We start from the raw sequence: 12,053 nt of genomic DNA on the forward strand, positions 1-12,053 counted from the left end.
GCTTCGTCGTCGGTATCCGTGTGCACTCGGTCCACTATGCAAAGCGCAATTGTTTACATGCACGAAAACACAATCATACATCTTCATCATATATCGTGTTGCTGTATGTATTTCAAAACAACTGCACACTCCCGCTTTCTGGCACCATTGTATTTTCATTCTACGGACTCCTGAACGATCCCACACACATATATATCTTCGCTAGAAGAAAGATTAAGAAACCACCACATCTCCATAAATGAATAGAATAAGATAAAAATAAAATAAATGGAGACAAAGAAAAGAAAAGAAAAGAAAAGAAAAGAAAAGAAAAGAAAAGAAAAGCTGGGACGGCAAAAGTGGTATGTATACAAGGCTCTCTCTCTCTCTCTCTCTCTCTCTCTCTTTCTCTCTCTCTCTCTCTCTGCTCTGCTCTGCTCTGCTCTGCTCTGCTCTGCTCTGTGAGACAGTGAGAGACACTATCCATTCATATATGTGCACTAGAGCGGTTTGGTCAATTACAGTGTAGAAAGAAGATTGCCTACACGTGCCTCGTGTTGGAATCTGCTTACATTGCGCGCTTCGGCTTGCTTGCTTGCTTGCCTGCTTGCTTGCTTACTGTGTGTATGGCTCTCCAGTATGTAGTCCAGTAATCCAGCAGGTCCGTCCGTCCGCCACACGCGCAATTTTATAGATGCGGGTTCTGCTTTGGGGTGCAAGCCTTGCATGAGATGAGGGGCAGGGGTTGTCCGATGTATGCATGCATGCATACATATATAGATCTATCAATTATAAGCATGACATTTCGCCCACAAAAGTGCTTGTTGGTTGGGGTTTGAGGTAAATTGATTTATGGGTGTGAGACGTGCGGCCTTGTGGTATTGGTGGTGATAGTTGGTGGTGGTGGTATTGGTGGTGGTGGTATTGGTGGTGGTGCTGCGCCACGATAGGGGCTTGTGGGTGATATATTAGCCGGCTTACCGCTTTGGGAAGGGGCTAAGAATAGATTGGGAATAGGATATGTTGTCGGATATGCGGAGGCTGGCGGGACTGGATGGACTGGATGGACTATTGGATTTGTCGGCGCGCAGCAGGTTAGACTGTACTGACTCACTCTGACACGAGCGGCGAGATCTTTTCTGAGGGGGATCTGGTGCGTCGGTGTGGTTATTGGAGGCGTTGCAGCGATGGAGAAGGGAGATGGGACGTTGGAGTTGTAGCCTTGTGTGTGGGTATGGATTGTCGTCGTCGTCGTCGTCGTCGTTTGCCGTCTGTTGGTCTAACAGGGGTGAGTGTGGTAGTAGCGGGATGACATGCCTGCTGATCGTGCTTATGTTCCGGGCGAGTGGCAGGTCACGGCAGCACAGCACAGGAGCGGTGGGAGACTATTGAATATGATTGCGGTGTTGATAGGATCTATGTAGATTGTAGTGATAGATGAGATGTGGAAGGACAAAAGGAAGAAGAGATATTAGAAGTGAAGAGGAGGAAAGGAGTCTTGGCAGATCGTCATCACGAGGCTGGTTGCTCCGGGCAAGGTGGCGCCAACAAACCACTCAATCAGGAATTCAGGCTGGAACCGACGCTTTCTTCTTCCCACGTTTCACTCTTTGACACTCTTGACACTTACAACCCTCCCTTCTTCTCACCACCCACACTACTACTACATCCTCCAGCTTCTGTCCATCTCGCAATCTCACCAATCCCCAATCCCCAATCCAGGAGCGGACTTGCGCGTCGCCGTCTGCTGCAGCAATTGTTCCTATCGCTCCCGAGCCGTGCATCGCCCCGCAAACTCACTCGGCTGTGCATGACGGACTCGCATCACTCTGATCACACCTCTACCACCTCTCCGGAGCGCTCTCTTCATGATGCCTTACGACGAGCGCAATTATTCATACTACCCGCAAGACCACACAAACGACAATCATCAACAACAAGCCGCGCAAGATCCGCCAAACGTCTCACCCATCGACGAGCGCTCCCATTTCCCTCCCTCCGCCAGCCTTCCTCCGCCTCCTCCTCCACCGCCAGCACATCGTCACCCTAGTCTCAGTCCTGGAAACTCATACATGCAACATCAGAATGAAAGGCAGTACGGCATCCCGGTGAACCAACGACGAGAGTCGCTCGTGACGCCAGGCATGGACAATGTCGGCGAGCGAGCCGTTGGGGGCGGTGTCACCGGCCTTGCATATGGTGTAGCCAGCAACGCAAACGAGCGGGACAATGCGCCTCAGGCTCTGAGAGACATTGACAATTGGGGTCGTTCAGGTAACAGTGCCTCGGGTCGGCGGTACGACGCCTCTGATCAGCCATATCCCTCCCGTGATGTGCCTGCCTCTTTATCCGGCACTCCGCAACTCCACTCGCAAGCCTCAAGATACTCCTCAAACTCCTCTGGTGGTCCCTTTTCAGACGCTGCTTACGCAATGTCTACAGGTTCCCCAGCTACCCGCTCCGAACGAAGCCTGCCATGGGACCAGAATCAGAACGCGTCGCAAGATCGGTTTAATGCCAGCCATCCGTACGCGCAGAATCCTTACAATCGGTGGTCTGATAGTCACTCGCAGCTGGCGGCCGGGGCTCACATAGACCCAAACACGATCGAGGATGATGGGGAGGACTTTCCACCCGAGACAAGTTCCAGGCAAAGACGATCCATGCTTCCGTTTGCTCACCGCAGCACTAGTCAAAATGGTCTTGGTACAGCAGCGGCGGCTGGAGCAGTCGGAGGTGTGGCTGCTGGCGGTGCTGCGCTGAGCGCGTCTCATGACGCTGGTGGACGTTATGCTCCCGTAGGAGTGCTCGATGGGGCTTATCCGAATGAAAAGTCAGAGTGGCTGGAGAAAGAGGCCCATGGCCGCAAGCGCATGAAGTGGCTGGTCGGCATTGCCATTGGATTCATCATTATCGGTGCTATCGTCGGAGGAATCCTCGGAGGCGTTGTCTTCAAGGGCAAGAGCGCGAATACATCCACCAGCAATGGACAGTCGGCAGCTGATGACGCAGCACAGAACGGCGATCTTGACAAGAACTCCAAGGAGATTCAGGCACTGATGAACAATTCCGAGCTGAAGAAGGTCTTTCCTGGTATGGACTACACCCCCATCAACAGTCAATACCCAGAGTGCATCAAGAATCCGCCTTCCCAGAATAATGTCACTCGCGACGTCGCCGTTCTTTCGCAGCTCACAAATGCCATCCGTCTCTACGGCACTGACTGCAACCAAACTGAAATGGTGCTGCATGCCCTCGATCGTCTCTCTCTGCCAGATGTCAAGGTCTGGCTGGGCGTGCACCTTGACAGCAACAGCACCACCAACGAACGTCAAGTAAGCCAGATGTGGTCCATCCTAGACACCTACGGCGACGACCGGTTCAAGGGCATCATCGTCGGCAACGAAGTGCTCTACCGCAAAGACCTGACAATCACACAATTCGCCGCCAACCTGTCCGAGATCCGCACCAACATGACCAAGCACGGCATCAACCTGCCCCTAGCAGCGGCCGACCTCGGCGACAACTGGACCGCCGAGCTCGCCGCAGACGTCGACATTGTAATGAGCAACATCCACCCCTTCTTCGCCGGCGTCACCGCCGAGGCGGCCTCGGGCTGGACGTGGAGCTTCTGGAACGAAAAGGACCTCCCGCTCACCGCGGGCAACTCGAGCAAGAAGCAGATTGTCAGCGAGGTTGGCTGGCCGAGCGCCGGCGGCAACAGCTGCGGCTCTGCCACGTGCACGAGCGAGACGCAGGGCAGCATTGCGGGCATTGACGAGATGAATACGTTTATGGAGAATTACGTGTGCCAGAGCCTGGCTAACGGGACTGAGTTTTTCTGGTGAGTCTCTCCTGATGATAGTGATGCTGGTGATGAGGATAAGGGGCATTTTGAGCTAATCGACTTTTTTTTTGCTGCGCAGGTTCGAAGCCTTTGACGAGCCCTGGAAGATCCAGTTCAACGAGCCGGACAAGGGCAGGGAGTGGGAGGATAAGTGGGGGCTTATGGACGTGAATCGGAATCTGAAGAAGGGCGTTAGGATTCCGGATTGTGCGGGGCAGAGCATTTAGGCTTTGCTTGGATTGAGTTTTTTTTAATTTTTCCTTTTCAATGAGGTGGGTGTTTTCTTGGGCTCTTCTTTGTGAGATGGCATTCGATTAAGAGCAATGATGCGATGCATGATGCATGATGGATGCATGAGGGATGCATGAGGCATGGTTTTCTGTACAATTCTTTTTTTCTGGGTTGTTGTTGGGGGGGGACAGGGGGCTTTATATCTTTACTTTTGGCGTTGTTGGGGTTTCTGGGGGGTTTGAGAGGGGGTAGATTATGGGAGATAGGGAAGGGTGGTAAGGGATGATGGGAGGATAAGGAGATGATGGGAAGTGGGATAGGGGCAGAAGGGGAAGAAGAAAGGAGAGGAGGATGGACAGGTGGAAGGTGGAAAGTGGCATATCATCTCTCTGTGTGTTCTTGTTGTTGTTGTTGTTGTTGTTGTTGTTGTTGTTGTTGCTGTTTTTGTTGTTGAAGGCATTTTTCTTTCCCTTCCTTTCGTTCCGGGCTGTTTGCCGGGCATGTGTTGCGTGCTTGTGGCTTGCATGGTTCGGATGGGATGGGATGAGTGGATGGGCTGGCTTAGGATGGGGTGAAGGGCTGGCTTAGGATGGAATGAGTGGATGAAAGGGGCGAGGAGGGGCTGTAGCGACTACATGGAGATGAAAGATGAAAGATGGAGATGGAGATGGAGATGGAGAAAGATGACATGACATGGCATGCGGATAAGCATCCATGTAGACGGACTAGACTAGACTAGACTAGACTAGCACATCACATCACATTCAATGAGAACAGGACGAGAGATGAAATCGAAACGAAGCGAGCGAGTGAGAGAGATGAATCGAAATGAAGCGAGTGAGAGAAAGCATGAATGATGCTTGCTGCTCATTTCAGCCATGTCAGCCATCCGCCAGTCCAGCCATGCCAGTCACAGACAATGGTCACGCACGCACGGAACTTGGCAGTAGACGACGAGCACGCAGGACTTGAGTACGTAGAAGTAGCATGACAGGAGAAGATAAGCTGCTATGGATGGACGAGTGGTGGTGGTAGTAGTAGTGCTATGATGAAGCAAGTGACCGGATAAGCAATACAACAGGCAGCGAGCGCACTTGAACTATCAAGTAATGGGCTATGAGTTATGAGCAATGAGCAACGAGTAATGAATAATGGATGGGTAGGCCAGTGAGCAATGAGCAATGAGCAATGAGCAACGAGCAATGAGCAACGAGCAATGAGCAATGAACAATGGATGGGTAGGCCAGTGAGCAATATGAGCAACAAGTATCGACCAAGGAAGAAACAAAACAATGGAGCCATCAAGCAACAGCCAGGAAGAGAGAGAGAGAGAGAGAGAGAGACGGACATGCGATGAGAAAGCAACGGAGTATTGAGCAATGAGATGTAGAAGAAGGATGTACAAGCATGACAAGCGTTCATGGTATGGTATGCCATACGACGCGTCTTGTCTACTCATATACAGAAACTCACTCCCAACTACTCACTTACTCACTCACTCACTCCCAACTACTCACTCCCAACTACTCACACCCAACTACCCACTCACTCACAAAAACAAAACTATATTTCAATCCCACGTCATCTCTCACTTCCGTTTCCATTCTACTTCGTTTTATTTCATTTCATTTCCGTTTTCGACTTGTTTTCATACCCCCCGCCCGACAAGCAATGATACAATATCTCTCTCTCACTCACTCACTCACTCTCTTCAATCCCACAATCCCACGAACCGTCTCCAATACCACAAACCCTCTCTCCAAACCTCCCCAAACCTCCAAACCTCCCCAAGCTCACATAAAAACGCCTCGCTATGTTCCCAATCACACACATATCCACACACAGATCACATACACCATCGGGCCATTTGCCCCTGTCCCCCTCTCCCCTTTCCCTCTCCCCTTTCCCCCTCCCCTAATTCCCCCGATTCCCCAAAAAAGACCACCAGCCCCCCCCTTCCTAGTCTAGTAGTATAACTTTTTTTTGTTTCGGGAACGATAGAGGGTATACCAAAATATAACAAGTAGAGCCGCCGCCGCCATCATCACCACCACCACCACCGAGATGTGAAGGCACGAATGTAGACCGACAGGAAAGAGAAAAAAAAATGGCATATATGTATGAACAGGCGCGCGAATAAGGTGTATATGTACAGCCAACCTTTCAAGCCCGGCGCAAAGTGTCGTAGTAGTGAGATGTCGGTAAAAAAAAATATCCGACAACGAATATTACCAAGTTTCCTGCATACACATGTCAGTTACCATCTCATGACCACCAGCCGATCCCCAAGATAGACTCACAGCAATGTATTGCGCGCCCGACTTCTTGGCCTCCCAAAACGCCCTCGCACTCTCCTCGCTCAGGTTGCCCTTCTCCATCGCGATATCGACGAGCGCCTGCTCGACGCCCTCGCCCATGCCCTTGCTGCTACCGCACACAAAGATGCGGCCGTCAAGCGCATTGATCACGAACCAGACGAGGTCTGCCCGATGGCGCACCTCGTCCTGCACGTAGCGTGACGCGCCCTGGATGCCCTTGAACTTGCGGCTCTGCACGACCCGCTTAATCTCCTTTTCGTGGTCGCCCAGCTCGCCAGAGTAGATCTCGTCGAGCATCGAGTCGCGCACGCCCTGCACGAGCCAGATCTTGTTTGCGCAGTTGGCGTTCTTCAGTCTGTTGAGGATGAAGCCGCGGAAAGGCGCCATGCCGACGCCGGCGCCGATGAGCATCATAGGGCCATCGCCACCGAATTCACGTGACAGCGGGTTAGCCATAAGACCACGGAAAAGTGGCACGCGGAGGTCGAGCACGGATTTCGGGTCTATGCCAGAGGCTTCGGCCTCGATAAACTTGTGCGCCAGACGCTCGAGGAAACCACTGCCAACGCCGGTGCGTTTCGAGTTCTCGCTGTGCCAATCGGAGGTTTCGTGGACCGAAACGGCAATTTCGATAAGCCGGCGACCACCCTCACGCTCACTTGAAATATGAGGGTCGTTGGAAAGGGAGTAGAACCGGGGCATTAATGGACTGAGAACGGAAAGCAGGCTGGCCAAAGGTGGCTGTGACGAGGGAAAGGCGCGTAGTAGTTGAGGAAGCGTGAAATGTGACGATGTGCGTAGGTCACAGAAGGCGCCTTGACCCTCCGCTGACGACAGATACAGGAGCAGCTGCTTCTCGTTCGGCGCGGACGCATGTTCAGCCATCAGCCGGAGCAATGGCTTTGTCGGTGGCTGACTCTGAATGTCAGAGCACCAGGTTAGGAGCTCTCGTCGCGTTGTCACAAGCTGGCGAGGCTGCTCCTCGCCCCAGATCGTAGGCCAGCGACCACCAGACGTATTCAGAGTGACCGGTTTGTCCCTAACAAACTTCGGAATACCTAAGCAATCAAACACTTCATCTACCAGCTCAGTCGCGTTTGGCGGGCACACACCGATAGCACCACCAACTTTGAAGTCAATACCGCTCTCATCTGGGTAGTCTGTGACGTCCAGATCAAAATGGAACGTTCGCTTCTCAGCACCAGGCTTTGTCAATTCACGGGCATGGTAGATTGGCGCTGAAAACACGTCGTAGGGTGGATGCGGCTGCACAAAGGTCGGTGGGTGCTTGTGGACCAGGGTAGTGTGCTTCGGCTGGTCTTGAGCGACGGGATCGAAAGATACGGTAGTCTCGGACAGTTCAGGGATCTTTGAAAGTGTTGTGTCCAGACTCAATGGCCCTAGTTTGAGGCCAAGGCTTCGGAAAGCCTGGTTGTCGGGTAGGACGACAGGTGTAAAGTTTGGATCAGTAGTGTCAGGGGGCAGTGTCTTGACGAAACAGCATCCACCGCCGCAGCACTTTTCAATCAGTCGCGTAGCAGCATTTCCTTCCCCAAGAAGCCTGCGCAGTTCCGGGGGATTGTCTGAAATCAGGGTGGTCGACGCGCGTCTTCGCTTAGGGGTCGCATCTTGGTCTTCTGCGCTAGGACTCAAGGAGAGCTCTTTGATTGCGTCTGTGGCCTCATCTACAGGTTCTGTGTTTGGGGTTGAGGGTGCTTCCGACTCCTCGCTTGAGTCGAACGGCTCAAAGCGTTCGAGCAAGCCAGACGACTCCGAAGTGACGGATGCGTTACTATCGTGCCTCGGCGCAAGTTCGAACTTGTCAACAGCTTGACTGGGAGGATGTGGGATAGGATCGTTTGGGTGTGAGGTTTCGGTGGTGGGTATCCTCGGGCCCTTCGGGTGTGGTGTAGCTGGTGAGATCATGGTGCGGGTGGGGTGGCGAAGTCGACGAGACACGGTCCCCGAGAAGTAATAGGAATGGCCTGTAGATGAGGCATTGGAGTCAGCAGGAGGTCAATGCAACTTGCAATGTCCACGACGGCAGCAAACATTGTTCCTGGGTATGTCATGGCTGATCAAGCAGACAAGCAGCAATTGTTCAGCAGAAGTCTGGGGAGGAAATGCAAAGGTGGTGGGTGGGGCGAAGAGAGACAGACTTACGGGAAGGTGTTATCAGATCCGAGAAACTACGAGTAGGAAAGGTCAAGGGGTGGCGGAGGAAGCGCGTGAAGCGAGCAATATGTAGGAGAGACAGTTTGGCGAACAGAAAGCAGAATGAACATTGGGGTAGGGAGGATATATAATATTAATAGCAAAGCCAAAGGGAGTGAAGGATGTAAAAAGGAACATGGAAGGGAACGGCGATGCGATGTAGGAGCGAGAGAGAGAGACTGAGAGAGAGCAAAGCCGAGAAAGATTAGATCCGTCGGTCTTATTGGCTGCTCGGGCCCCACTTTCGTCACCAGTTCACGGCTGAGGATGAAAGCGAGAGTCATTGCCAAGCCTTTTCCCTCTCCTCTCTTCACGCCTCATGAGGATGAGGTCAGATGTCTGCACACATGAGGTTTAACTAATTAATTGGTCAATTACATATTACTGATGCTCCTGACGATGCTGATGTCGTCGCATCTCAACAATTTGTCTCTTGGAATTGGAGTGGGAGTGGGTTGTTATCCAGTCTGTGACATACTGGCCGTCCATCGACCCAACGCCCAAGTGGGTCGTGGTAGTCAAAGGAATGACTGACTGATTGATAAGATTGATCTAATCTTATCCATCACCGCAGCATGCACACAACGGCCCGAGGACTGGAAATGTCTCTCTGCTCTGTAATTAATTGATCACCAACAAACTCTCCGCGCTGACTGCTTACTACTATGGCCTGCTCATCACTCAGCTGATTCTGACTGTTACCCTCCTTTTCGCATTCCCTTCCTTGCCTTTGATAATTACATCCCGAACCTCCCCACCGTCAAGTCGCTGGAAAAAATGCAGGGGAGAAAAACCAGGAAGAAACGCCGATTTCCACCGTCTTTCTGGCCCTGATCGGCGGCCCAATCAGTCCCCCGCACTGCCCCTACCGACATGCTCACATGTATAGTAATTACAGTATGTACATATGTATCTATACGAGGCATCCCTACCTACCACTCCTGCAGCCCATCCTCTATTCGAGAAACAATGCTGAACTTCGGACTTTCACGCTTTCTCTCAAATAGTCATTTCGTGCAGTCTGCATCTCATCGATGTTCTGCTCGTGACACGTTGTCGAGGAGCGGCCGGCCGTCGTGTTCGGGAGACGAGCGGCGCAGCATGTACGTACGTTACACACATACACACACACACACACACACTCATCATTGCGTCAACCCGTCAACCCCTCCAACGTATATCTCGGGTTGGTTTATTAGAGGAGGTCGGGTATCGAGAGCATTCCATAGGGCAGGGCAGGGCAGGTCATGGATGGATGATAGGTAATTATTCATTGCCGGGACAAGGGGGGCTGCTGGTCCATTAGCTTCCCGAGTCCTCTGCCCGACGAGACCCCGCCTGCAGACGGAGACGCGCAGACGCAGGACGCAGACGTATAGTAGACGCTGCTCAAAGACCCTGGACCTGTTCACGTTTCTTGACACTACCTACATACACACGTGGGACCGATATTTCGGGAGCAGACGTCATGAGCAGCCATCGTATGAATGGTTGGTAGGTAGTGGTATGCTGTATCGTATTCGGCATGTCGTCATCACGTAGCTTCAGTGGCTGTGTTGATCCATACATACCTCTACAGCTACACGTGCGTGCCATGAACATCTCTCTCGCTTTTTACCTTCGTTTCCCGCGTTCTACACGCCATTACACGACCTTTACGACGGTGGCGCGGCCTCAAGAGTCTCCTCGTCTGCCATCCCGGGCATCTTGCGATTCTTCTCAATCTCTTCCACCGTCTTCCGTCCTTCCTCCGTCGTCGCGTCAATCACCCCCTCCTCCACACTCAGCATACCGCCTTCGCCAAGCTGTCCGACTACCTCCTCGGCCTCTTCCACGCTCATCTTGCCCAGAACCTTGTTGACTTCATCCAACTTTCCACTCTCGAGCGCACGTCGCAGTCCGGGTGGGAACGTTTCGAAGAGCTGCCGTGACTTGACAATTTCAGGGTCTTCAGAGTCTGCTGGAGGCACCGCAATGTTGATCTGTGTGTTCGGGTCTACTGCGTGCAGTTGAATCTGTTCGACTCCTGCTTCCGGCTCCGGATTTGCCTCGCGCTCCTTCTTGATCTCCGCTGCTCGCGTGTGGATTCGTCCATATGTATCGCGCACATCATCCGTGAACAGCTTTTGCGCTTGGTGTCCTTGGGTCGTGACTCTAGATTGATCATCAGTTGGGTTATATGCATGCTGCCAGACCTTACTCACCGCTTGAAGAACAAAGCAACGCCGTCGCGGCCTAAAGAGCGACAGTACTGCAGTAGCAGAGCTTGGTGCACGCATTGCCTGGCATGCTTTGTTTTCCCTTCAAGCTCACTGTTGAAAGCCTCGACAAGTAGACCATCCGTCTCTTTTTCCTTCAAGATCTGGGTGTTTTTCGAGATGAAATCGTGTGATGCTCGATAATCAGTCATAGGAATCTTTGCAAACTCTTTCGCGATCGGACTAGCTTCGACACTGTCGTCGTCCACATCGTCGCCTGTCGCATCCTCAACATCCGCTTCGGCCCCTGACGACAGTCCAGCATCCGTCCGCGCTAATGGGTCGCCCTTCAGTGCTCCAGGATTGAGTAATTCTGGCTCCGTAGACTTCGATGATGCCGGTCCAGGCTCAGCTGTCGCTACCTAGTCGTCTGTCAGTCGCTATGATTGTCGTACATTCATTATGCCTGCACCTTTGAATAATTGAAACCCTCTGTCAGGTGTTCACTGGTTATATGCCTCTTCTCTTCCGTCTCTAGCTCTGCCAGCTTCTTATGGAGCTCGGCCTGTAAGTCATCCACCTTGACTTTGTGCTTGTCTATCTCTGTAAGGTACGCTTCCAGTCTGTTGTCTCCGCTCGCTTGATCCACCTCTTTCTTTACTTGATCGATCAATGACGCCATCATCTTGGAGTACGCAGGCTGCTCGCCTACATTCTTGTGGACGTCTGCAGGTGGCGCTGGGGGTTTGTCCTCGGCCGGGTCCCCCGCTGACTCCATTAGCGACTGAAATACCAGCTCATCTGCACTTCGCTCTGACGTTTTATGCGACTTGAGAGCTGTGAGGAGGTTGTTGATACGTCTCAAAAGTCCGTCGTTGATGATGCGCTCGTATTTCAGAGTCGCTATCTGGTGTTTACGGTGGTCGCGTTCTTGGTGTATTTGTGCTTGTTTTGCGCGAATGAATGATCGCTTGTCGACATTAGGGTGTACCTCAATGTCAGAGTCATCGCTGAGCTCGATAGCATCCTAGAAGCTGCGGTTAGAGAAATTAATTCCAGTGGCTCAACTCTTCTGGCGCACCCATTTGCTATAGTTGATTACCATATTGGCGAGGCTGTCTAGGTGGGGTGAGAGTCGTCGGTATATACTCTGATTCGAGCTTCGTGGGAGGTGCGATGCCGGTGTAGACAGAGGGAGGAGTTCGCTTGTAGCTTATATGTAGAATATGGCGAGTCACAGCGTTAATGTATGATTGCGGCCTCTCG

At 52.2% G+C, this 12,053-nt stretch overlaps 5 protein-coding genes across 5 annotated transcripts; 3 read left to right on the forward strand and 2 right to left on the reverse strand.

Annotated features, from left to right (window-relative positions):
• The first annotated feature begins 330 nt into the window (after positions 1–330).
• Positions 331–627, forward strand: EJ05DRAFT_475223 (uncharacterized protein). Its single transcript, XM_033743759.1, has one exon. It carries the CDS (start codon positions 344–346, stop codon positions 506–508), a length of 165 nt encoding a protein of 54 aa, XP_033601437.1. The 5' UTR covers positions 331–343; the 3' UTR covers positions 509–627.
• A 982-nt stretch (positions 628–1,609) lies between these two features.
• EJ05DRAFT_327985 (glycoside hydrolase) lies at positions 1,610–4,182 on the forward strand. The gene is made up of 2 exons (XM_033740823.1): positions 1,610–3,823; positions 3,906–4,182. The coding sequence occupies exons 1-2, from the start codon at positions 1,848–1,850 to the stop codon at positions 4,051–4,053; spliced, it is 2,124 nt and encodes a 707-aa protein (XP_033601438.1). The 5' UTR covers positions 1,610–1,847; the 3' UTR covers positions 4,054–4,182.
• A 934-nt stretch (positions 4,183–5,116) lies between these two features.
• On the forward strand, positions 5,117–6,197 carry EJ05DRAFT_328421 (uncharacterized protein). Its single transcript, XM_033740824.1, has one exon. The coding sequence runs from the start codon at positions 5,437–5,439 to the stop codon at positions 6,031–6,033; it is 597 nt and encodes a 198-aa protein (XP_033601439.1). The 5' UTR covers positions 5,117–5,436; the 3' UTR covers positions 6,034–6,197.
• Positions 6,198–6,261: 64 nt separating this feature from the next.
• EJ05DRAFT_451287 (uncharacterized protein) lies at positions 6,262–8,640 on the reverse strand. The gene is made up of 2 exons (XM_033742384.1): positions 6,358–8,640; positions 6,262–6,297 (listed from the first exon to the last, which is right to left on the reverse strand). Exons 1-2 carry the CDS (start codon positions 8,299–8,301, stop codon positions 6,286–6,288), a joined length of 1,956 nt encoding a protein of 651 aa, XP_033601440.1. The 5' UTR covers positions 8,302–8,640; the 3' UTR covers positions 6,262–6,285.
• A 1,409-nt stretch (positions 8,641–10,049) lies between these two features.
• On the reverse strand, positions 10,050–11,987 carry EJ05DRAFT_328529 (Hsp90 co-chaperone Cdc37). The gene is made up of 4 exons (XM_033740826.1): positions 11,869–11,987; positions 11,260–11,814; positions 10,794–11,209; positions 10,050–10,743 (listed from the first exon to the last, which is right to left on the reverse strand). Exons 1-4 carry the CDS (start codon positions 11,890–11,892, stop codon positions 10,245–10,247), a joined length of 1,494 nt encoding a protein of 497 aa, XP_033601441.1. The 5' UTR covers positions 11,893–11,987; the 3' UTR covers positions 10,050–10,244.
• Between the last annotated feature and the right edge of the window lie 66 nt (positions 11,988–12,053).

Source organism: Pseudovirgaria hyperparasitica (genome assembly GCF_010093815.1).
Source record: "Pseudovirgaria hyperparasitica strain CBS 121739 unplaced genomic scaffold EJ05scaffold_6, whole genome shotgun sequence".
Taxonomy (NCBI): domain Eukaryota; kingdom Fungi; phylum Ascomycota; class Dothideomycetes; order Acrospermales; family Acrospermaceae; genus Pseudovirgaria; species Pseudovirgaria hyperparasitica.

Bases quoted from the DNA above. Each gene is read 5' to 3' on its own strand.
- EJ05DRAFT_475223 (XM_033743759.1), top strand. From the start codon at position 344: ATGTATACAAGGCTCTCTCTCTCTCTCTCTCTCTCTCTCTCTTTCTCT.
- EJ05DRAFT_327985 (XM_033740823.1), top strand. From the start codon at position 1,848: ATGATGCCTTACGACGAGCGCAATTATTCATACTACCCGCAAGACCAC. The intron at 3,824-3,905 runs GTGAGTCTCTCC...TTTGCTGCGCAG, and splicing joins AACGGGACTGAGTTTTTCTG to GTTCGAAGCCTTTGACGAGC.
- EJ05DRAFT_328421 (XM_033740824.1), top strand. From the start codon at position 5,437: ATGAGATGTAGAAGAAGGATGTACAAGCATGACAAGCGTTCATGGTAT.
- EJ05DRAFT_451287 (XM_033742384.1), bottom strand. From the start codon at position 8,301: ATGATCTCACCAGCTACACCACACCCGAAGGGCCCGAGGATACCCACC.
- EJ05DRAFT_328529 (XM_033740826.1), bottom strand. From the start codon at position 11,892: ATGGTAATCAACTATAGCAAATGG. The intron at 11,815-11,868 runs GTGCGCCAGAAG...CGCAGCTTCTAG, and splicing joins TAATCAACTATAGCAAATGG to GATGCTATCGAGCTCAGCGA. The intron at 11,210-11,259 runs GTGCAGGCATAA...ACAGACGACTAG, and splicing joins AGGGTTTCAATTATTCAAAG to GTAGCGACAGCTGAGCCTGG.